Source organism: Vanellus vanellus, assembly GCF_965231255.1.
Source record: "Vanellus vanellus genome assembly, chromosome: 1".
Taxonomy (NCBI): domain Eukaryota; kingdom Metazoa; phylum Chordata; class Aves; order Charadriiformes; family Charadriidae; genus Vanellus; species Vanellus vanellus.
In genome coordinates, this window is record NC_138905.1 from 117,286,250 (window position 1) to 117,311,405 (window position 25,156).

Consider the following 25,156-nt stretch of genomic DNA (forward strand, 5'->3'; position numbering starts at 1 on the left):
CCACTCCCAGATTATTGGAAAAAAGAACCCTGTCTCTTGTTTATTTATTTATTTAGAAAGCACATACAGCGATGCACGGGTAGGGGAAGAGAGATGCAAAACAGGTGAGCATACAAATCCATCTCAAAAGAAATAGTGAGACACTTCCCAGACGATTAGTAGTACATCAGTCTATGTGAGCATTGAAACTGTTGTACCTCTAGATTAAAAAAAGAAACCACAGAGAATTTCTGAAGAACAAGGTAAATGTCTATATTTCAGAAATCCCACCACAATCAACGTGTAGGCAGCAATGTTTTTGTTTTGTTTTTTTTTGTTCCTGATATTTCCTCAACGGGGTCTCTCTTGCTCAGGCTATGGTTTCTTTCCTCAGTGTCCGCCTCTGGTGACAAGTAAGGATACTTGTGAATGAAGATTTCCCCTTTGTTCTTGACCTTTTCTTTAACTTCTTCTGATGCTTGAGTGAAATTCCAAGCTCCTCCATTATCGCGTTGAAAGAAAGACACTGGCGGAAGATGGAAATGTCATTAAACGTTTCTCATCGAAGGCAGAGCTTGACCATACCCTTTGCACAACTGCTGGCTTTTAGAAGCAAGGACCTGAGCTCTTACTGACGGGCTCAGAAAGCTCCTCTGGTGGGTTCTGCCAGCTTTGAATAAGCCCCTGAGGTATAATAGGGGAATCTGCACAAGTCGTGTTTTTTGCCTAACTTGGTTTCCACTGAATTTAATTTAACTTTGGCTTAACTAAAGCTGATTATGAATGTTTCTGAAATTCTACACAGATGCATCTGTGATGTTTTGGTGGCTTCATGTCTTAAAACTTACCCTTTTCAGTAGGTAAATTTCCTCCTGACCTTAAAAGAAAAAAGATCTTCTTTTTAAATCGCATGTACCTTAGCCACAAAAGAATGGATATACTAGAGAAAACAAAGAACACCATTTTTGAAGATTTCTTTGTGGTTTAGTTATTTTCCCCTCATGAAATTTACAGCCATTTCTAAAATATAGCACAGTCCTCAATCCTCTTCTTTCTTTGGAAAGAATCTTTTTCAAATTTTGTGTGCTGAAGAAAGGATAAAATTATCACACAAATAAGGTAGCTGAGTAGTTTAGAAAGAAAGCAGAAATCTTTTTTCTTCCCACCATCACAACATTAATAAAGACATTTTGGGTAAGTGGAAACATCCTTTAAAATCTACAGCTGGAATAATTACGAGTAACAAAAAAAAAAAACCATAAAGAGGCTTTAAGTGGAAGTATCTAGCGATGCAAAAAATTGTTCCATGCAAATATACATAAATAGATTATTTATATATAAAATGAAGTGATGGTAGCAGTGTGAAGCAAAGCTTTAACCACCTTACCTTCTTCAGGGTGAATAAATCCTTCCTACCAAACCCTTCCAGAACTGCAGAACCGACCAGCTTTAAAACAACTGGTAAAAGCTACAGTTCTTGTAAAATGACAGCAACAGCACACAGACATGGTTCTCTGTATCAAATACAAATTCCCCTCTAGAGTGATACCAATGCAAGGTAAGCCATGTTCAGTTCTCAACCAGTAATAATCCCATAGTGACCTGAGTTATACAGGGCTAAAAAATGTAAAAACAGAATCCTCTATTCTAGAGGAATTTTTTCAAATAGAAAAGAGAGCATGAGGGTAACCTGGATCAAGGTTAAATCATTTGTTTAAGGTAGCAAAGGAACCACAGAGAAGTGAATCCCACATACTGTGCTTCTTCCTCTCCCATATAAACCTTTCCTATAACATGTATAACCCTGGTTCTGCAAACCAGCTCAAGACATCAGTGCATCAGGTTGTGCGTGTATTTTAAATGTGTATGATCTTGCTTATATCATCATGTCAATTTGTGGGGTGGGCTGCACACAGACTAAGATTCCATAGTATGTTAAATCTATAGTTTAATATGCTCTTTCTTTGAGACGCTTAATTTTTGTTCATCTAAAATTCTTAAGTATACATAAATTAAATGACTATTAATGCACACCATCCCTAAAATGTAATAGATATAGGCCAGGGCAGTGTACTGCTTTTTTTTTTTCAAATTACTGTCTGGTAATAGCCAGGAATTTGCTGTTGCAATATCATTTACATATCCCCTTTGACCATGTAATATAGGAATTTCAGCATTACTGGAGTTAAGAGTCAAAGGTGTCTGCTGCAGCCCCACGCCCTCTGGAAGCACTGCGTGAAGCAGGTATCATCCTAATACAGATGCCATTTCTATATTGCCTCAGGCTTTTTTAAAGCATACCACCACTTATTTCCAAACTAATGAAGCTGTATGCTCTAAGTGGCTGAATTAGCACGGATAATTTATGTCTGCTATCTTAGTTTTAACTGAGTTTTCAAAATCTAGATTACTAAGTGATTCCAGAAGTCCATGGCATATAAGGAAAGGATCATATTAACCATTTGTGGGATTGATCACGGTTATTTTTATTTTCTTTCCCTGTTGTTCTTACAACCTATATGTTGTGTGTGTATTTAATAATAGCCATCAGTCTCCACAATGTCCATGCAGGGATGATTTCTGCAGATGAAATAGTACATTTTGCTGCCTTGTTAATAGGCTTGTATTTTAATTTACCAAAGTGATTCATATTATTCAGACTATGCAATTATCATAATGCCTTTTGATGTCACATCAACAAAATAGTCCTATGCAGATAATTTTACATCTGCAGATAGATATTTAAAACATATTGCTGACATTAAGTATGTGAGGTTTTTAATATCTGACTGCGTGATTTGTGAAGTGCCTACTGGTTCCGCTTCGAACTCTGGTTTGAATTTTAAAATAAATATTATCAGAAAGACTTCAAGTTATTCTTAAGGGTGGCTTGGATGTTTTGGTCTCGTCTAAGAATTAAACTTCTGCCTGATTGTTCATCAATAGCAGTTACATGTAAAACTGAATATAAAACCATTACTGTCCTTGCTGATGATCTTTTCTGTAAATGGATGATGTTTATCCACCCAACAAAGTATGGAAGTAGGCCGTTCAAAATCTGAAAGGGCTCTGCCTTATCGAGACTCTCTCCCATCCCTCCCTGGCAGTGCAAGGCCCCCGTGGGCTGGTTGTCCACGAGAGAGGTCGAAACACACACACTCAACACAGATGGGAATGGGCTTGGACATCCTACAGAGGCAGTGGGTTGGGAGAGGCATGGGAGGAGGGTTTGCAGGGATAGCGTCCTGGGTCTTACACCTTGCAGCTCCTCCTCCTGGCTTGGTAAAAGCACAAAAGCAGTTTTACTTTAACAGTTGCATTGTGCTTAGTTTCGAGGGGCTTAAAGCACCATTGGCATGAGTTTTGTCAACCTGAAGCAATGAATTAAATGTAGATTTAAGACCCTGGACTGATTCCTCAAAGATATTCCAATGGTTATGGACATAACTATGACTCTGATCAATTTTGTGCGTATTCCTGTCTGAGATTCTACCACCTCTGAGAAAGCCAGCTGGAGGTGGCAAAGACAAATGTAGGAGACACAGGGCTTTCTCTGCCCCTCTGCCTTCACACCGAACTTCAGACGGTCTAAAAGAGCAATCTGAGATGATACTTTGAACTTTCAGGGGTTTGGCTGAAAGGACAGTAACATGTCGACTTTCTTTTGAGCCCCAGGAAGCATAGGCCCAAATCCTATTTATCTCCAAGCTTGTGTGTGCAATCAGGAAACTGAACAGATGTCCGAAAACTGGAATTGCCCTGAACTTTTCAAGCAGTAGAAAACCGTGGTACAGAGCGAGTACAAACTCAGCCAGAATGCTGTAGGATTTACAGGAAAATCACGAGCAAGAAACACATTCAGTGGGGACTCCCGAGATGTCTTTCTGAAGAGCACCATGTGTGCAGCATAATTAGAGTAGCCTTTAAAAAGGGGGTGGTGACATTAAAATTCCACTTAAAAGGGTAATATACTGTTCTTTTAGTCTCATATTCGGACAGCCAGGCTGAAAGGGTTTCTTCAAAAAGCTATTTTTTTACACGCTGTTAAGTCCACTTTTGAGGTCTTGCCGAGAATGAGAGCAGAGTAGGCACAGAGCAATACATTTAACAACAGAGTAATAAGTTTAACATTTTGCTTTTAGTCAGATTGACTTTCTCATTCTAGCAGTGTCAAAATGCTGCAGGACATGGCATGTGAGGCTAAAAGGAAATGTCATCCTTTAAAAACAGAATAGATTTTGCTCTCCTTGTGATGTGAGACTCTTTCTCTTTGCCCTTTGGTCATTTCAGCAGGCTATAAAGGTCATGAAGCTCCCAAATCCTTCCTTAAACTCCCATACAGAAGACTGTCTTAAGTTTTAGGGTAATTCTAGATTCAGAGTTTTAAAAATAACATAAAATAAAGTAGAAACTGGACTGAAAAAAAAAAGAATCTGTAGTCAGGCTTTATCAATCTGCTGCTTATGCTGCTGAGCGACCACTAAGGACCGACCACTTTTCAATCACATTTTATTAACACCTTGCAAAAACAAACAACCAACAAAAAATTAAAAATCCAGTGCACTGTGCTGGAGAACTGAGAACTATGAAAATCGAAGGATGCGGGCCAGATTTTATTCTGGAAGAACATCTGACAAGCTCAGGCACAGAGAAGGAAGTGCAGAAGTCAGGATATTTCTTCTGCGGTGCCCTCATCACTATGAAGGACCCATAGCTGGGATACTGACATATGTCTTCCATGGAAAGAAAAGGGATTTGTTTGTGCTCAGTGCACCAAAGGAAAAATATCCAAAATAGTTTCTCCTAGTGAGAAAACTGCTGTTGCAGCACATTAAGAATCTGTTTGAGTATTCTGTCACTGATGGCTAATTGCTCACTAAATTAAGTCTTTTAAACTGTCAGAGTCTATTGAACAGTGAGTGTCAAAACAGTATGACAATAATCCATGGATTATTTTAACTCTTCCTCAGATATATAAACTGTTCCTCAGTTTCCTGTTGACAAGAAAAAAATCAGTAAAGCTACTGGCTGGTCTCACAAACCATCTAACCAGGAATGAGACTGCTCAGTGAAGGAACAGATGACCACAGTCATATTCAGAGGTGGGGCTATGGCCTGAAAACGGAAGGGCTCAAGTTGATGTTCATCGAAGAGGGGGAATTTGCAGACCTGTCACATTCACAGAAATTCTGTTTTGCAAGAACCTCACTGAGATAGGGGATTTCTTTCTTTTCCTCCTTCTCCTTTGTTTCCAAAGAGCTAATAATGTAAAGCTTTTCAAAGCTTTGATCCAAGAGAGGTGGCACAAGCACAGGATACCATGGCAGTACTCTGATGAAATATCAGTCTAGTTGGGGAAAACGTTATTGCTGTGCTTGGTCTGGTTCCGCCGTGCAGACATGTTGTTAATCCACCTTCACCCTGGCTCTTTGAAATGGTGATCATGTTGCCTTCATGCCCCTCATTCTTCTCTTCTCTTGTCCTTTCTCCCTCCTTCCCCCTGCCCCTTTGCCTAGCGGGACTGCAGGCTGCTTGATGAGGGCAGGAACCGCCGCTAAATGAAGGTTGGCGCACTGACCCGGCCAAACCAACCTGGCAATGGCTTGGGACGAGCTCATTCACGGAACCTTTGCTTTCAATGGTAGGTAGCTTCTGTGTGTCCAAGCATATGGCGTTTTTTGCAAACGCTTTGAATATTTTGGGAGTTCTGAGTAAAATGCAGCAATGGCAACACAAAAATTAATATAAAATGACATAAGGGTATGCTTATAGCGATTTTTTTTTCTCCCAAAATAGCTCTGGCTATGCTTTATTGGTACCGCAGTGCCAGAACTGATGGAGTCTGTTGTGGCTCATCCATCACAGGCAGAGTTGTTGGCTCTGTGCTGATTGCACATCAAGGTCCCCATGCTGACAAACACCTGAGAAAGGATCCAGCTTGATTAGCAGGTCCTGGATGCAGTTACAAGGCTGCAAGTTAGGAAGATGCAATGGTGACGATCTGTATTTGAGAACAGAGTATTTTTTTGTGGCCAAATTTCAAATTATAGTGGTCATAGAAGCTTAAGAGTGCTGATATGTGGAAAGTCTTTGAATACTTTAACACTTCTTGAAGCTTGTTATGTCTATGCAGGAGTCCCCCCAGGTGCCGTGCACTTCATGGGCCATGCTATGGGCCGTGCCTTCCTTGAGCCTCGCTGTTAACCTGAAGGCACCTGCCTTTTCCTGGAGCCATGGCAAACCTTGCAAAAACTGCCTTTGCAAGCCTAGATTTGTTAGCACCCGGGTGACATGCTGCCTCTTCACTGCCTCAGCTGCTGGTGTAGCTGCTAAGGGGCAACTAATGCTTTTTAATAACCTTTTTTTGTAGCTAGGTATGAAGCTCCGTTAGGGAAAGGAGGAGCTGCTTTGTCATTCCCACGGGCAAGCCGAAGTCTGTGAGGATGTCTGTGGGGACAGCTAGACATGGGGAAACGATGACTGTAACTAACAGTGTGACTGTTTCCTTGACAGATACGAAAATGTTTACCCAAAAAGTGACAGAAACTTTCCAGATTCTGTGTTCATCTAAACAGCGATTAGAAAACTGGTCAAAGCTGCAACCCAGAGGATTTCTTGCGTAGAGCACTGATGGAGATAAACACATTAGGAATTTTCCTTCTCCTCTGAGAGTTGAGAGAAGCTGAATTTAATTAGTTTTAAGTCTCTTTTACTGGGAAACTGCAAACAAAAGTGCTTTCTTAAATCGAGGATACAGAAGATCTAATTCAGGTCTTTGTTGGTAAAAAGGCTCATTTTGTGAAGAACCAAAGCTTTCAAGGCCCTATTCAAACAAGTTAAAATGCCATTTTGAGCAAGACAATTCCTTGCAGCGTCTGGAGCTGAACATAAACACTCACGTACTTGGATGAGCACTGGCAGAGAAGAATTGGTATAGCTTAGCCATGAGCAGTACATCTTTGTCACAAAAAAAATACTTAAGCCTATTGCCAGCAGAATTAATGCTGACAAAAAATTGTAACATGAATAGAAGGAAAACACAGATCACTGTGTGCTCTGGCTTTTCTCAGGAGTCAGGTATGAGAGAAACAATTCAAGAGGAGAGCAGAGCTTCGCCGACTGAGTGTGAAGGCATCCACTTAAACAAGTTTTCTAATTGCAGTAGAGTCCAGAAATGGCCCCTCTATAAAACAGATCATTAACTCGTTTGATGAGGAGGAACTGCAGTGGGCAAGAAAACATAAAGTAGGTGTGAGGGGTGGGAAATGAATTGGTGAAACTGGTGGTAAGCTGGGTTATAATGAAATACAGATAAAAAGTAATCAGGTTTTGAAAACACGGTTGTTTGCCACGGTTCATGACATCCTACCAGCTGGCATTTCTGTACATTTTGTGTACCTCAAATTGCTGTCATATGTTTTTGGAGGCAACAACAGATCCAGTCCATTGTCTCCTGCCCTGTCAGTCCCCAGACTAGCTGAAGACTAGAGGAAGACAAACTGTTACGCTTCCAGGGTAGAAAAAAAATTCAGTACCAACATCCTACACAAAAGTTTCCTTGTGCACTTCAAGATGCAAAGCAATGCCAAGGCTTTACTGTTTGATATAAATTGATATCACGATTTTGCCATAAAGGAGCTTTCTACGTTACAAAGCCTTACAATAGTAAACATCATGAATTGCTCAAGCCGCGTCAGAGTTATTCTGTGAAAGGTATATACTGGGGGTGCCTGAGGGTGCTTTTGTTGAATATGTTCTTAAATGTTAATGGTTACATGGCATAAAATTTAACTGATAGATATGATTTTGTGCTATGATAGTTACTTGGAGGCTTTGCCTAATGAATTTTAAATGGATGAATTAAAATTCATTAAATATTGACACTGGGAATAAGATATGCCAGCTAAAAATCTCTGGCTGCTTATAATAGGGGTTCAGAAAGTTAATGGAGCCCTGCAGGTTCTTTTCTGAGGTTTATAAAGAACTGCCTGCCCCACTTGCTGAATGCTTTGGCAGAGACCATGCAAAATATTTCTCCATGCTTTTAGTAATGAGACTGCCATTAGTTTACTCAGGTTTGGTAGGAGATGAAAAGGAGTTAAATAATTTTTCTTACCTGAAAAAGGTGAATTACCCCATGAAATGACAAGACAACAATTGTGGACAGAGACTGTGATAATTCTTAAAATCCACTACAGTCTGTTGCACTCACTCTATGTTGTAGGTATAATTATTTTCTGTGATATGCATTTAAACTGCCCAGATTTCCAGGACTTTGACAATTTGTGTTAGATAAGCTTATCTCCTGCTGAAGCAAGAGGCACTTTGAAGTCATTAACTACGTGTTGGTGAGTACAACCTTTGCCTTTATGTGTACTGTTTAAGTTTAATGCTTTCCATGGGACACACCTTTTTTCTTTCCTGACTACACAGTGTGAATTGAGGGCTGTGTTCGAATCCCTCGCTCCTCTCGGATTAACTTGCCACAGTCTAACTCCGTAGATAAGGTGGTGCCAGAGGTGGAGTTGGACGGATGGGTTTGCTTACATTGTAGTCCGTAAAAGAAACAAAAGGCCTTGCATGCAAGAAAAGAAAAATGGAGAAAATAAATAAATGAAAGAAGTAAAATTAAAAACGAACACGAGAATGAGATTCAAAAGCTATTTAAATCAAAAGAGATTCTATTTATGGAAACAGAAAAGTCATAGATTGTATTCAACTCATGCTTTGGATTAGCTTAGTGATAATATACACTGTATAGCATTTTCTGTCTACGCTTCTTATTTCACCAGAACAAAAATAAAACCAACAGAGAAATCAGAAGGTAACACTGGAATCGCTGATATTCTACTCTGTAAAATTACCTCTGGAAAAGAAGTATGATTTTGCCACATTAACCGACTTAAAGATTTTAATTATTAGGAGACTGCTTATAATAAGCAACATATTGCTGTGAACCAGTAGTATAGTTTCAGATATGGTATATGTATATATGTACCCCTGAATACTATGTTATTCACTCAACATATTGCTAAGCAAATTAACATGCCTTCACGATGTAAAGCTTTAGGTCTACTTTAATTATGACTTCAGGAATGCATTGCATTTCCCAGACTCCTGAAGAGTTTCCAGGTTATTCTGCACCATGTTAGCATTTATATTAAACATTTTAATTACATGCAACTGTTTTCCAAGACATATTTGAATGAAAGATCTCCTGAGACACGAATGAAGCAAAGATATTGATACACTCTTTATGCATTTTGTGTTAAAATTTTTCTATAGGGTTATAGTGCTATCTGAAAGCTGCAATATGTGCAAAATACATTCATCCTTTATCTCTGACTTATTCCAAAACAAGGACCCTTTGGTTAATATGGCCTGCAAAATTGCTCCACATGAACTGCATCTCTTCACAGACTGTGCCTTTGCCTTTAACGAGATCTTGCTCAGACACTCGTCGAAATGTCTGCAGGGTCCGGAGCTGCCCTCACCTGCAGGATACTGTGAGGACCAAGTCCACTGACATTGGCATTAGGTGTCATGGATGCAAAACAACAGTAATTGCCATTTGGAAAATGAAGATGCATGGTAGGATTCAGCTTACTTCCAGCTGTCTGAACAGCAGGCATGTAGCCTCAGCTTACAGTGATCCCTTCCCCGCAGCAAGGAGATACAGGTGATTTATCCTATCCAAAATCAGATGTGACTCTCCTCTTGAGGCTGTCAGCCCTGGCTGCTTATTTTCATTCAGGTGTCAATCCCTCTCACCATCCAGCACCGCCGTTGTATGCAGTGTAAACTGCACCTCTGAGACTGAGTTCAAAATGTTCTCCTTCTCCTCCTACTCACCCCCGCTGCCTTCATTAAGTTTCTCTTTCTCAACAGTCATTTCTGGCATTTATGTCGTCAGCCTTGCAGGATTACACCTTGGATGAAGACAATGAATTGCCCATGGAAAAGCTCCTGCTTTTCCCATCTAAAAGGGCAAAGGGAGCTTAAACAACTTGCTTCAAAGTAGAAGCCTCGTGTCTAGAAACCTGAAGTTAGGTGATACGAACCCACCTCTTGGTGATTGCGTCAGGGGTCACCCATCCTGCAGTGTAATGTGACCCTCGTCCCTACAATAAGTCCTGTTGAAGTGGAAAGGATCAGGGCACCTATAGCATTTGAGCCAAACAGGACTACATCAGGGTCTGGGAGATGGCCAGAACCAAAGCGGCACCAGGGAAGGCTGTCAGAGTAAGAGGGTTGGCAGACAACTTCGAGAACAGACCCTGAGTTGCTGCTCATGCTGTGTTTCTTTCACAGCGGCTGGTAGTCCAGTAGACAGGAGTTTACTCTCTATTTTAGTGACTGATTCTATCTCACAAACTGCTGTAATACTCAAGACATGGTTTATACACAGCATTTCCTTTGGCTTCCCTCTGCCCTTTTAAATTGCTCATTATGCTTCAGTGGAGCTATAACCAGAATTTCTTTGGCTACATAATCTTACTTTATTGTGGCATCCATCACCTTTCAGTAGGTTTCTCTGCTTTGAAGTGAAAAAATGCTTTCTAGAGCAAGATGAAAATTACACTTGGGGATTTGGAAGTACATTCTTGTTGTTACTCAAAGGGCTGATGCTAATGCCATATATATTAAAAAAAAAAAAAAACAAAAACAAAACAGTTGCGTTTTATTCCTTTCCAACATAAATTATACTTGAAGTCTTAAAGATCAAGCAGAAACTGTTTGAGAAATTAATTGCTCTTGTTCTGCACTGCCATACTAAACAGCACTAATTGGACCGTGGGTGAGGTACTTCCCTGTTCTTTTTAATAAATTATTTGTCTTTAGTGCCAGAAACACATGGTGAGAGTTCAGCAATACAAAATCTGCACTCCAGCAAAGAGACTCATAATGCAGTCACCTCCACATCCCCAAACCTCAGCCTCCCAGCAACATAAGCAAGCTGGAAACGGATGACTCACCTGCTCAATATCGCTGTTTTTCCTTGATTTATATATAAATTCACCAATGGCTACAAACACCGAAAGAACAAGCCCTGCAGCGAGCACTATGAAGATGCCCCCAATATTCTCCACCCCGAGAGCGCTGGCTTCTTTGCTGTCCTCCTCGGGGCAGCCGTTGCCTCGCCACCACTTTTCCTTCATCATGTGCAGCTTTCCCTCCTCCTGCAGCTGGAGGATGGCGATGGTGATCTTGTCTCTGTAAGGAGACCCTGCAAGGTGAGAACAAGACCTGTCAGTGCTGGTTGCAGCAAAGCGGAAGCAGGGAGGGAACAAGCCGCTGCTCTCAGAAGAAAAAGTGCTCCCTTATCACAAGATTGATTATTCCAGTTAGAAAGCCTGGGTTTCTCTTCGGCTGGAAGGGGGAAGAAGACTGACTGACTGTTGCTGTCTGCCCTGGGGACTGGAAAGCAGAAGGCTCCTTCGGTGTGGTTATTTGTTTGAGAATTCATTATGATTTCTAGGGTCTCCTACTGAGGTTTATTTAAGCCTTGGCAGTGGGTTTCCTTGCTAAGTAATTCCTCCATATCATGTTTGAATATTGCTTTGAGCATCCTTTGAGACTTTCTGCTTTGCATCTCTTCTATTTACTTCAACATCTGCTTATTTTTCCTACTGCATGTAAAACGAGTTGCTGCATAAGAAAAGCCCACAGTCAGTCAGATACATTCTCTCCTCATTTATACCTGCATAAGCCCACAACCCCACTTCAGCTACCTCACAGCTTAGAAGAACACAAGGCGGCCGAGTCTTTTTTCCCGTGACTTGCAACAATATTGGCATTGCGAGCTGAAAAGAGCAACTATTTCCTGCTTTTTATTTGCAGGCCAGCAGCTTGCTAAATGATGTGCCTACAGGCTCAGCAGAATTAATGGGCCTGTACAGTGTCTGGCAAATAGTGGGGTCACGTTGGGCAGTACAATCTGTCTAGGTTTGCCTCTCACGTGCTGGGCTCTGGATCTTCATCTTCCAAAAAATCTCTGCCACCTGCAAGTCCCTTCAGCCATCCTGTGCTCTTGCAGAAGCACAAGCATGTAGCCCTAAAGGGGGACAAGGGAGAGGCTTCGCCATTGCCCCACTTCTGGAGCAGCACCTACTTAAAGGAAATTGCTACCAACTATCTTTTCCCACGTTGCCAGAAGCTGAAGTTCTCAACAATAATGGCAGCAATCCTCTTATTAATTATAATAGACAAGTGGGAGGTGGGTTTGGCATTGCGAGAGTGACTTTTCTTTACGGGGCAAGGACTTTATGAGAACAAGCAGGAGCGGCTTACAAGAAAAGCTGTTTGGCTCTGAAGGCATATATGTGCCCTCAAATCCTGCCATGTTGGACTTCCTACAGTTGGAAGTGTTTAGTGTCTGGGCTGAAATACAGTGTCATAGAATCACAGAATTGTCTAGGTTGGAAGGGACCTTTAAGATCATCAAGTCCAGCCAGTCTTTTGTCCATGTAGCTAACTACCCTCCATCCTTTCCTCTCCCTTAGCACATTAATAAGATTGTTTTCTTAAGCTGTAATTTCACCGAAAGTCACATCTTGCTGCAAATTAAAGCAGTTGCAATTCTAAATCAAATTAAGGTAAACAAACTTTTAAGGCAGAACATGTGCCAGAATCTCAGTGATTGTGTGGTATACATAGACATGGACACTTAAGAAAAATCTCACTAGGCACCACTTTTGTGTCTTTATGCATCTAAAGAGCCTTGGAAATTTGGCCTCACAGCTTCAGTTTTCTTTCTTATATTGGTGTGCAGGACATTATTAAAAATAATTGAACCATGAATACAAGTCCCCTCTCTGCTTTCCATTTCCTTCAGCCCGCAGCATTGTCTGCGGAGAATCAGTGTGAAAAACATTGCGGTTCTTCATCTGTTGCGCCAACACTCAGCTATTTTTCAGTGTATCTTACTGCCAGCGCTAGGACATGCTGTGACCACAGATGCCAAGAGACATGTGTCAGATTATACAAAGTCCATCTGGAAAGCCAGCAATCAGCAGCCACTGCTTGAGGTAGCCAGCTTTGAAAGGAAAATACGCCTGCTGTAAGAATAGATGATTTCTATGCATGCTATTAAAGAACCAAAAATAAGCATGACAGACAACAAACCAGAAATACCTTCCGAACTGTCTTTACACTGAGAAGTGAATTATTACCGCTGAAAACAGCAGCGCCTCTCAGAAGAAAGAGCAGAATTGTTTCTACCTTAGGAGAGGTTTGTTGCCCTGCTAGCTGGAGTCTCTTAGATTATAGGACTCATCTATTTTCCCTTGTCTGAAAGGACATAGCTGTTCAGTAAAGTGAAGCAGCCTAAGTCACAACGCAGGATTTGTGGGGACGTTCATTCTTTCTTGCCATGTTTAGGTTGCCAGCAGGATTATCGCAATTCATCTTGAGAGTAACAGGTACATCTATATCTCTACGTGCATTTCTAAAGTTTGTCAAGTGGGCCTGAAGTGCTGGATTGGCGATGCTTTATTGGTGAGCACTAAAACCGCACACAAATCCATCTCTACCTCTTTGAATATTCAGCATATCATTTATGGCCTCTGAGCTATTAACAACCTACCTCTCAGGCCAAGAAATGCATCTATCTACTTTCTTAGCAGTCTCCCAAGTAACTGGTAATAGCTTTAGTGTTAGAATTACTAGCATCAGCACTGGCAGTGATACTGGAATTAATACCTGTCCAGACATATATAATAATGTTCCTTTCTTCAGCCAGACTCCTCGCAGAGTGATGTTTTGCATTGGTTTTACTTAGAGGTGCCTTCACTACAGCAGTGTTTCCAGAGTGCATTAAGTTCACCACCAACCATTGCTGCAGATTTTTTGTTAGTAATGGTCTTTACCAAGAATCTGATGAGAGCCCTCCTCTCTGTGACACATCATCTCTGTAGTAAACATAAATGGAGGTGGGTTTTGATACACCTAAATCCCCTTTATCCTCACTCAGCACAAAGAAGCAGGAAGACAGCCTATATGTGCAGTTTTTTACTTGCAGAAGATGCACTGATAAAATAGTACATTTCACAGAACTTTCAAAAATTCTCCTTCCTGTTTCTTTGGGAGCCAAATAGTGATGATATTCAGCTCATTCACTGGAAATTTTGGAGTGCGAGGCATACTTTCACTGCTGCAAACCCTAGCCATGCGGTTGTGCATTCTCCTGAAGGAACAAATGCAGTCCAGTTAAGACTTGCTGAAACTTTGGTGTTAACCCACAGACAAGTCGTCTTTTTTTTTTTTTCCATACAGTTTCTTCAATCGATAGTCTTGAACGCTATGAGAAAAATAACAGAGCCTTTAGGATCCATCTGAAGAGTGAAAGGATCTCCACAACTTATCTTGTTTATGAAATCAATTGTTTCAGAATTTAAGATGCCTGGTGGCACTGAATTATTCCACAGTGCTTGGAGATATCTATTCCCCTGAATTTTGCTGGTTTTCCTTAAGAAAAAAATTAAGGCACATTTATCATACAAGAAACATCTTATAAATATATTTCACAGCTGTATTTCCAATGGATGCACTCTCTCTGAGGATTACCATCTGTTCCAATTACTCCTTCATTGTTCTTGGTTTAAAGTGTGGCAGCTTTATAACTGCAACGAAACTCTTGCCATACATTTGTCTTTATTAGGGATTATAGCTTTTGTATCATTTTCCTCAGGGTGAGAAGGCTGTTCTCACATAGTCAGGGGAAAAAGTATACTTAAAATGTTATCTATATGACAATCTGTCTGAGGTACTCAGTAGCATAAAGAATCACAGTTCAAAGTGCAGCGGTGTTTCTCCTTTATTTACATCTGGTCTGCCAAGCAACTGGTGGAGCAAATACTTCACCTGTTATATCTACGTAAACTGATATTGCCTTGAATAATTCCCCAGAAGACAATAAAATTGCATAGCTATTAACTGAGCATAGCATGGAAAATGCATATGTGAGCAGTATGGAGACATATATTATACAGGGAAAAGGTCTGTTTGCCCAGTGCTGATTATTCACAAGAACACAGCACAAAAAAACCTGACACTCTTTCTAATTTTCTACAATTAGAAAATCTTGAAAAGGACACCAGATGTGCTAGAAAAGGTCTACTGGAAAGAGTTCACAGAGATTGAGAGCCTTAAGACTCTGCTCACTGAAATCCCTGATGCAGATGCAGAATTTTGCAACTGCTTCTCATTGGTCTTATGTGTTGCTCTGAGGTCATGAAATAGATCGGAAACTCATCTCCTTTCATGCAGCTTTCTTTGGGATGCATACATTGGACATAACATTTATCCTGACCACTTCCACTTTCTCAGAGACGCTACCCGGTTTCTCAAACCAAACTGAATTTCAGTAGGGCGACTTGCACCTCGAGCAGCACGGAGGATACCCAGTTTGCTACGAATGGGATGCGCCAGAAGGCAAGCAGGTCACTCGGCCTTGTTCTGCAGATGCAGCCTGCAGTGCTATATTGCCTCCTGCTTGCAGAGACTGCTGCCCTGCGGATGAGCAGGGCAAGAGTAGATGTTTTGCCTCAAAGGAGGCTCCTAGGGTCTGTTTCGATGAGAAAAGTTTCCGAAAGACTAGGACATGATTCAAATGGCCATCTAAACTTCTGAAATGGACATTGCTGGGTGTGCTCCGCAACACCTGTGCTGGAAAGCATCTTACCAATAGGGGTTCCCACGCCGTAGCCTTTCGAGTCAATGAGCCCCCCGATCTGGGTGAGATTGCAGTTTCTCTGAGTCACGTACTCTATGCTGGTCGACTCCATTAGCAGAGCATAGTCTGTTGTGAGCACGCGCTGGATTCCCTCATCATTGTTCTTCACCAGTGCTGTCTGCTGCCTGCTGCTCATGAACGCCCACATCTTTTCATATGTTGATATTTTGGATTTCTAAGGAGGGAAAATGAGGGCACAGAATCACACCAGCACACAAATTACACTTGTAAAATATTCCTCAGCCTTCTGTGGTGACCGATGCCAATAGCACATCATTAACAGAAGAGAATTGGCAGCGGGGTTTTTCCTTCCTGCAGCCTTTCTCTCTTACTCTGCTTTACGCTGAGGAATCTCTATTTACTTCCTTTGCAGTGCCAGGAACTTCATTACCGGCACGACTCTGAAGGACTTTGAAGTTTTTTGGGGGTTAATGCTTTTACATGGATTACAGCACATAACCCAGCTAAAGTTGTGCAGCTGGAAACAGTTGCACTCAGAAGCAGAGCTTCTGCCCATCAGGGCAAACACGCTGCTCCAAAAACCTAATGATGAATAAGCTACTGACTCTTTTGTATTATTATCACTTGCCTAGAAGTCATGTACTTCAAGGATAAAGCTTGAGAAACAAGCCCAAAGCGGCTTCTAAGCAAACTTCTGCTTTCTGCTTTCCATTGCAATCAGACTTAAGGACTTCACCCTTCTCCCACTGAATTTAAGGGGTAGTTTGCTGGAAGGAGTGTGTACGTGTCCCCTGTCAATGCCCAGCTGCACAGGGAAGAGGGATACCAGAAGACCCAGCTGCTCCTCTACACTGTTGAACATCCCTTCCTCCCCACTCCTTTCCCCCTGCTGTGGGAGCCTGTGAGGGACCCAGGCACCCTGCAGGGAAAGGCAGTGCCGGTGTCCCCTTATTGCCATTTCTGCCATTGTTGGAGGATATGAAAAGAAAAACCAGACCTGCTCAAGGACATGCTGGAGCCCTGTGCCTGCTACCCTCAAGATGTGCTACCTACAAACCAAAAAACCTTCAAGCGCTCGCACAGTACTGACATGATTAAACCCCTCTCTTCCTTGTGTGCTCTCAAACAACATCGGGCACACGATGTCACTTTTGGATTAAATATCAAGGTAAACCTACAGACAGCTGGACCATTAGAAACTGTCAATAGAAACAATTTTGTCTCAAGATGGTAAAGCCAACCACTGATGAACTACTCTGTGCCGCGGCCTAGCACAAACCAGGAACACACAAACCAACTTTTTAATGTAAATATGAATTGAAGGTCCTCCACACACTTTATGTTTCCTCAGTTCTGGGCAGTACATCCTCACTTCCTTCACGGGCCCCATCTTCAGCTTTTAGCTATCATAGCTGATTTTAGGCTCACTGTGTGGAGATCATATGTGCTTATTAAACACCAGTGTCTGGGGGACTCCTGTGAGAAGTTGATTTTCTGGTTCTTTGAGCTTTAAATGTTAATATGCTTCATCTGTAAATTCAACACTTGCGAATGTCACCTGAATTCCTCCTAAGTTTGGTGAGCCACAGGATGCCACTAAACTTTGAAGATGGTTAAGTGGCTCTTTACTAGTAGAAACAATTTTAACAGCTGAGTTGGGAATATTTTTTTAAATTGTTAATATTTATGATTGAGTCGTATATTGAATTCACTGGAAAGGTGTATTCCTTATTCAGGCGAGTTTGAAAGAAAGATCTTTGCTTCTTGACTTGCCAGCTCCCTTTTTTTTGTGTGTGTGTTCCAGGATAGATCATATGCCAAATTCTGGCCTTTGAATTGTCATTGATTTCAGTGGAAACATGTCTACACATCAGAAGGTAAGAGCTGGCAAGAGTTGTAACGTGAGATTAAGATCTATTATCACAGAAGGGCAAGAAAGCAATGGAAGATTTATAGATGTGTTGAAAACAGAGCAGGACAGCAGACTGGAGAAATATGTGTGTGTCACTATTTGTGGATGTGAAACATCTTGCCTTCAGTTGGACTTTTCCCAAATTGGGACATGCACACAGATGGTGAATCCTGCCTGAGATCCTGCTGGCTCGCCTGCCTAGAACTCCATCCCCTCGCTGGAGCACTCCTTAACTGTCCAGGCCCTGTTTTCTGTGTATTTTCATCTGGTGTGGCTAGATCTGGGATCTGGGTACAGGGAGGAGGCTGACTCTGAGGTTCCTTCAAAGTCAGAACTCCTTTCCCTCCCCCCCCCAATAATTTAAATTCCTTTTGTTCTCATTCCCTCCACGACCTGGCTAGAAGGTATAGTCTCTGCAAAAACTTACTTGAAAACACTGCCTCTTTAGCACTAGTTTTTCCTGGGTATACTATTACAACAGGGATACTAGTGTAAGGCATTGTGGAAAACCACAGTTGTTAGTATAGGCATTATAAACAAGACTAAAAAGTGATGTAAGTTTGAATAAATGCAAATAGAGGTTTCAGAAAAGCAGTGGAAGTGCCTTGCTTTTCTTGTATGGTTCCCATCCTGCATCCCATCCAGCAGGTACATTGTGTAATATCATCTTTCAGGGGGTTCCTGCTGCTACTTTAAGCACAAAGTCCTAAACCAAAGCTCTTCAGAGTTTGCTTCCTGCCAGGGTCTTTTTCTGCACTTGATATTTTCAGAATTCCTTTTGCTATGTGTGTCTCTTGTAGTCCTGAAAATCAGACTTATCTGGTCTTTGCATCTCATGTCCTACATGACTAGCACTCTCTTGTTCCTCTCTCCTCCATAGTGAGGAACACCTGGAGTGCCTCAGTTTTGCTTTAAAAAAATGTTGGTCTGAAGGAGTCTGCTGTTTCTCTTGGCATTTCTTGGTTTAAGTACTGGGCGTAGCCCTTAGATGAATCAAATCTTGCAACTCAGGAAGCACTTGAAATAATGACCCTTCCTTAATGCAACCCAACCCTGCGCTACACTCCTGCAGGACATTTTAACTGCTGTTGCACCTGGTCGTGCTGATTCCTCCTTTCCCTTTCCCTGTCCCCATCACATCAGCAGTCCCAGGTGGCAGGACTGTCTCTGCAGCACAGGCTGTCCATCATGAAAAGCACCTTTCACCCCAACTCAGCTCCCCCAGCCCTCGAATCGCAGGGGCATGGCTGTTGGGGGGTACCGCTGGGCTTTGGGCTTCTCCCAGAGTCCGTCACGGCATGGGGCACCTCAGCGGAAACTGTCCAGGCCAGGTCAGGACTTCACAGCTCCCCAGAAAGGCAGAGTTACTTCAGGTGTTTCCTCTAGAACCGTTGTGGCAAAGGTGCTGTTTCTTAAACTATACAGTGATGCACGTGCAGCGCGAGAATGGGAGTAGCTGCTGCCCAGAAAGCCTCACTCCTGCCTTCTCCTGATTCCCAGGTCTCTCACTGGGGTGGGGGTGTGTGTGCGCGCTTACTTAGCTCAAGAAGTATATGCAGTATTTTACAGTCCAAGAGAAGCAAAGTCGTGCCCTCACAGAGCACACAGTCTTCCTTTTGCATACATACGCATGTCATATTTGTCGTACAGAGCCCTACTCTGTGATTTTTTTGTAAGTTTTGGACAGCATAAAGAAATCCTAATCTTGTGAGGAACTTGAAGGGCTTCTGTAATGAAAATAATAACACCAAACACTGTGTGTGTCTCGCTGGTTTACAAGTGTGATAAATTGTATTTTTCATGCATCTTTCACTGTCACCTTCACTCTAACAGAGAATCCATCTCCATTCTGTACAAATACTAGTGTTCTTTCACTTGTGTTTGTGTACACGTATGTGTCAGACACAAGTAAGCTACCATGTATAGCATATAAATATTTAGTCACTTTGTCTGAAACCTTTTTTTAAAGGCTTACATTCTTTTAACCCTACGAATTTTAACTTCAGGGATAAATGGTGCAAAAAAATCAGTGTAAAGCTGGGAATAGCTCTAGAAATCTGTTCTGAAATTCTCACGCTAAAATTGAAAATCTCTTTCCTCTGAAAAAAACATAGAAGCAACAGGTTTTGAAGATTTCTCTCTGACACCGAATATGACTTCAGAGTAGCAATGAGAGTGACTGGGCAGTGGAGAGCTCTCAGATCAAGGGAGTTTCCTAGAGTCCTTCAGGAGGTGGCACAGGCTGTTTATATTCCTGACGAGAGTCCAGCACTTGCCTTACGCAGTTTCCAGGATTATCTCCAGCTGGGTTTCCCAGCACAACTTAATAGAAATGTCAGCTCATCATTTCAAGAACTGACTATAATGAGACTCTGAGAAATGCTGTAGTTTTTGTGCATTTCTTTCAGCATGGAAGCATTTCCATTCAGCCACAGGAGAGCCAGTACAAGGGCAGTCCACCCTTGACAGCTCCATCAGGGATAGCCTACCATCTCATCTATTACATGATTGAAACAGCCTTGATGAGCATTATTCGTTTCGAGGGATGACCCAAATACTTTAGCCACGATCCCTTTTGTCTGTGTGTGCAGAAGCACTTTGCCCCGCGTGGAAGCAGGAGGGTTTGTGGCTGAAGCTCAGGCTGGAGCAGCAGGGGCTGGGGCTCTCAGCACCGGGGGCTGAAGCTGCTCACTCCTGCACATACATGTGGCACGAGTACTATTTTGCCCCACGTGCTGCTTCCCCATGGTGCCTCATCCTCTTCAAAGGCATATTTGTCTATCCATAAACACCATTCCTAGATGCTGCAGTGAAAAGCATGACACCAGTTCATTCAGTGCTTAACTTCCCTGCTGAGACTACCAATGAAGCTGCTAATTAATTCTAATTGTCACAGGATTTTTGTGCGTATAAGCTATATTTATAGCTTGTTGGCTTTTACGTTGACATTTTATGAGATTAACCCATTTTGTATGTAATTAATACTAATAGTGAAAAAAAAAAAGAAAGAATGCAGTTATCTACAAAGCAATTAGCCACAGAAAACGATCTTTTACTTACAGATCTGTTCATGTGTGTATGTGGCCCGTACATTAATAGTCTGTGTAATATTGACCATGAACCATTTTAAAAAAGGGACAGAAAACCTCGCACTTTGACTGCCTGCAGTATTTTTCTGGTGCAAACGTGACCTCCAGAAGTAATCTTAGCCAAGTGGTTGTAAGAAGCCGAGATCCCCCTGAGAAATAACCTGGAGCAGAATGTCCCCACATCCATGTCCTGGTTCCCTTCAGATTCTCCCATCAAAGGCACAGGTTTGCCCCTTACAGCAGTACAGCATCAGATTGTTTCTCCATATGTCTTGGGGAAAAATCTCCTGTCTTTCACATTAATATTGGTGAAGAATCCTCAATGGATACCTATTACACTAATCTTTCTAAGTGTTGTGATTCTGCCTCACCATTTATCGCTGGAGGGCCATGAGTCAGTCTGACTGTACAGAGCTGGCTGATGCCATCTTACCTTGAAGAAGGTCATTGTGGATCCATCTCTAACAGCCCCGTATTCTATCTTGGTTTGCTTTGCCAAATCATCTGCTGAATCGATGGGGGATTCCATCCTCTCCACGGTCAGGAAGGCAGCCAGGTTGGCAGTATAGGATGAGATTATGATTAAGGTGAAAAACCACCATATTCCTCCAACTATTCTGGTAGAAAGAGCTTTGGGCATCAGCTCTGATCCTGTTACAATATCATCAAAACAATCATATTAAAAAGCTGCTGAAAAATGCCTTTCCTGATACCACAGACTGTTCTTAGGCACAGAATGTTTTTATGAGCTGTAGCATGATAAAATGATTTAAACAATAATCTCACAGATGCACAGCTAACATTTATAATGGTAACACACTGTGAAGGGGATGTATGCCATGATACATGACAAATGGAATTATCCTCGGGTCTAAGCCCCATTATATCTCTGAGCTAACGCTCATTGTGATATTAACCTCTTACATCCCCAGCGAGCTATACTAGTATTTTTGTCTGTTTCCTGAATCCTTTTTCACCAGTATATCATAATCAATTTTTCAATCAGACATCTTTAGCAGAACGCTATCCTGCTACCTGGCAGAAACTCCTTACAAGAGAAACCTGCCCTGTGCATCCTATCGACATACCTAAGCAGAAACAGAGAGATCATTATGGTTCCAGTGAACTCATCAACCTGCAGGAACCTGAGCTCAGAACCCAGAATACGTCTTATTACGGTTTGAAAATCCAAAGGGTTAATGGACGTAGTTCTGTACAGCGTATTTAACGCTCATTCTTGCTGAGAAGGTTTTAGCAGATCTGCCTGCATGTCACACCAACAAAGTGAACTGCCATTGTCATAAAACCCCAGAGGACAGCACAGGTGGGTGTTAAGTGTACTGAAATGGCTTCTAAACAGCTCAGACAAGCTGTATTTAAGCCCCACAGGTACTCGCATTTCTAAGCATTTGGATGCAAGTTTTATGCTGTTTTTTCTAGAGGTGTCCCCACTGAACTTAGCTCCTTAGGTAGGATTCAAGGATCTGGTTCAGCGAAGCACTCAGACAGCCACTTGAATACTTTTGACTGCAAAGTTAAGCCTTTGCATAATTATTTTGTTGATGAAGGATGGACTTAAGAAAGTACTTAAATGCCTGTGAACGGAGATCTCCGCACATAAAGCTTTTCGTGTGACAAACGTATTTCTATGACTGGAAAAATGTGTTGACATATTATCTCTCCCCAGCTATTTATTGATTTGTGTAAGAAATTTACATGTCACAGAGAATATTTCCAAACTTTGCAAAAACTCTGAATGTGACTTTTGGGGCAAAGACCAAAAGGGTAAGATCTTTCCAAACAACCAGCATACAGATTTAACTTAGCTTTGTAAACATATAGACATGTCTCTTAAAGGTCAAAGCCAAGCATAGCCCAAGGGTTTGAGTAGGTTGACAGAATTGCCAAACTGTGAGAGCAGATGCTCTGCCTGTGCAGCCCTGTGCAGCCCTGGTGCTGCACGGATTTCAAATTAAGCAAGCAGTCTGAAAACAGAAACTCTCACTTGAAATTTTTGAGTCCAGTTGTTTCAAGAGCTGTAGCTCTATCTGAGTTTATGTTTGTGGTCTGTTGTACTTTCTTGCTTTTCTGATCTTTTTTTTTTTTTTTTTTTCAATAGGATGAAATCCTTTCCTTTTTGGTATTGTTGCTCTCAGGAGAAGTGTGTGTTTATTTCTAAGCTGGGGTTGACCTGCAAAAACTGGCTTCTAGGAGTGCTGATTCAGGTCATCCTGAAGGTATTATGTTTTTTGAGCTTAGACAGCTATACAAATATAATTTCTACACTTGGACCCTGATGTAATACCTAGCCCTGACATATACATCCCAGTAATGCATAACAGCCAGACACCTTGCAGGTATCTTAGCAAGTAAGCATGAAATCTGCCAGCGCAGCCTTACGGCGGCACGAGAGAGTAGGCGGAGAAGCCCTGTGTGCTCAATTTGTGGGGTGAGATGCCAAACCTCCTGTGATTTTCTCTAGCAAAAAGTTGTTTGTGAAAAAAGCAGCAGAACACATTCAGTTCAATTAAGCTCAAGACGCCAGAGCCTATTAATTATGCAGTGAGCTACGGTTTTGCTTTTGTGAGGTGCTGAGCACACTCTGCTCCCAGCTGAATCAAGCCAGCCCAGCATCTTTTTTGATCACTCCCATGATTATTTCAACATTCACCTTTTCGAGGGCCTCGATTCCAGGGAAAAGCACTAATATCTGTTCCATGCTCACCTACCTTGCCCTAAGCCCCCTCCTTAGTGGGATAGTCCTGGTCTGACCCATCGCTTGGCTGAACTGGGGCTCCGATGGATAGCTTGCCTTTCTGAAAGTGATAGTTTTTCTGAATGGATTGGATGAAATGTGCCCTGTTTGGATGCTTTCAGAGTATGCATAACACATCTGAGACTTTCAGGGGAAAAACAGGGGAAGTAACATCTAAGTAAAAACGTTGCTAGCAAGACTCGGGGTCAGAGACAATACTTGCTGAAGTCTCTCTAGTGCCTTTTTATGGCAGACATGACAGCCAATCCTGATCCAGACTTTGCTCACGCTCTGTAGAAAAGAGAAAGTCTGATCATCACATTTTAAAATTTAATAACATGTGGCTTCCAATCAAGCATAACAAGGAGCTGCTGCCAACAAGAAAGAGCGTAACGGTAGATGCAGAGTTTCACAACCATTCACATCATGTTCAAACTCTTCACATTAACGATGATGCACTTACAATCACACGCACCACAAGTTTGTACATGGAAACATTTGTGTTGCCTTACAAATGTTTTTTCTTTCTTTCTTTCTTTCTTTCTTTCTCTCTCTCTCTCTTTCTTTCTTTCTTTTGTTTTGTTTTTAATCTTCTTGAAAGACAAGCAGAGTCTGGTTGGGGCTGACTGTCATGTACCCAAGGTAGTGGTAACGAGCAGACACTGCATCCCACAGTTTGCTGTGGATGATGGTAAACTCCAAAAAAGGCAGTACATCGAAACACAGAATCCTGGGGCACTTTCACACACAGGGCAACCACAGTTATATACACACACCTGCCTGATACTGTAAAACCTCAGCCTGTGTTCTACTGATAAATTGGAAGGAATACAAAACAAAAAAGCGAAACGGAACGGCTCTTCCTCCATCAAACCTCCTTCAGAGTAATTTCTACGAGGAAGACCTACATCCTGTTGATAAATTGGTGCACCAATAAAAGCAAGTGCATTTTATTCTCAACTGTATCTAGGAAAAAGTCCTCCTCATTTTTTTTTTTTAACTGCTACTCATGTCTGTTAAAGAGGGAAGAATAAACTGTACCTGGATGAACGCAGAGATGGTTTTATATTCCTTACTTAAATGTTTAGAAATTTAATACCAAGGTACTGCTGGGCTTTCCTCTGAATTGCTTTTTTGGTTGTTGTCATGGGGTGTTTTTTTTTTTTTTTTGTTCGGCTTTGATTCAACTTGAAATGTTTGTCAGAAAATATTTTCAGTCTTTACAGTGGACCCCAGTTTTGGGGAATAGTGATTTAACTGGAAACCTTAGAACAAACACGCCATAAACAAATGTGTTTAGTACACATATCTGTTTGATTTCCCATATGGAGTAAGCTTCACTGCCCTTCCTTGTCAACTGAGTAAAATGTCAGCTGTTTCCAAAATCATCAGCAACAGGGACTTGTGACTGGGTTAAGTTAATGCTTGTAGGGTTGGCTGCATTTACAGAAGGATGGGACTCATACCTGCAGAAAAGCCATAAAAAAAAAAGGTTTGGTTTTGGTTTGAGACAAAATGTTTGACAAATGCCAGCAAACTTAACAACCTTTCTGAAGAAAGAGCATCTTTTTTTGTTTGGCAGTTAGAACAGTTTTTCTAGGGTAGCTAAGGCTCTTACTGTTTCTGTTGGGATGGAGCCCAACATTTTCCTGTTGCCAAACCTCTTATACCAATAAACTCAACTCCAGCATCAAGCATTTCATATCCCTCCTGTGATTATTTTACAT

At 41.7% G+C, this 25,156-nt stretch overlaps 1 protein-coding gene across 2 annotated transcripts in view; it reads right to left on the bottom strand.

The window, feature by feature from the left end:
• Positions 1-349: 349 nt before the first annotated feature.
• Positions 350-25,156, bottom strand: part of GRIK1 (glutamate ionotropic receptor kainate type subunit 1) — a gene marked incomplete at both ends in the record, with an annotated part of 174,528 nt that continues 149,721 nt past the window's right edge. For both annotated transcript variants that reach the window (XM_082486716.1, XM_082486715.1), the window contains 4 exons: positions 350-505; positions 10,956-11,206; positions 15,662-15,887; positions 21,108-21,325. In XM_082486716.1, coding sequence (XP_082342842.1) covers positions 350-505; positions 10,956-11,206; positions 15,662-15,887; positions 21,108-21,325 — 851 coding nt within the window. The remainder of the gene's footprint in view (positions 506-10,955; positions 11,207-15,661; positions 15,888-21,107; positions 21,326-25,156) is intronic.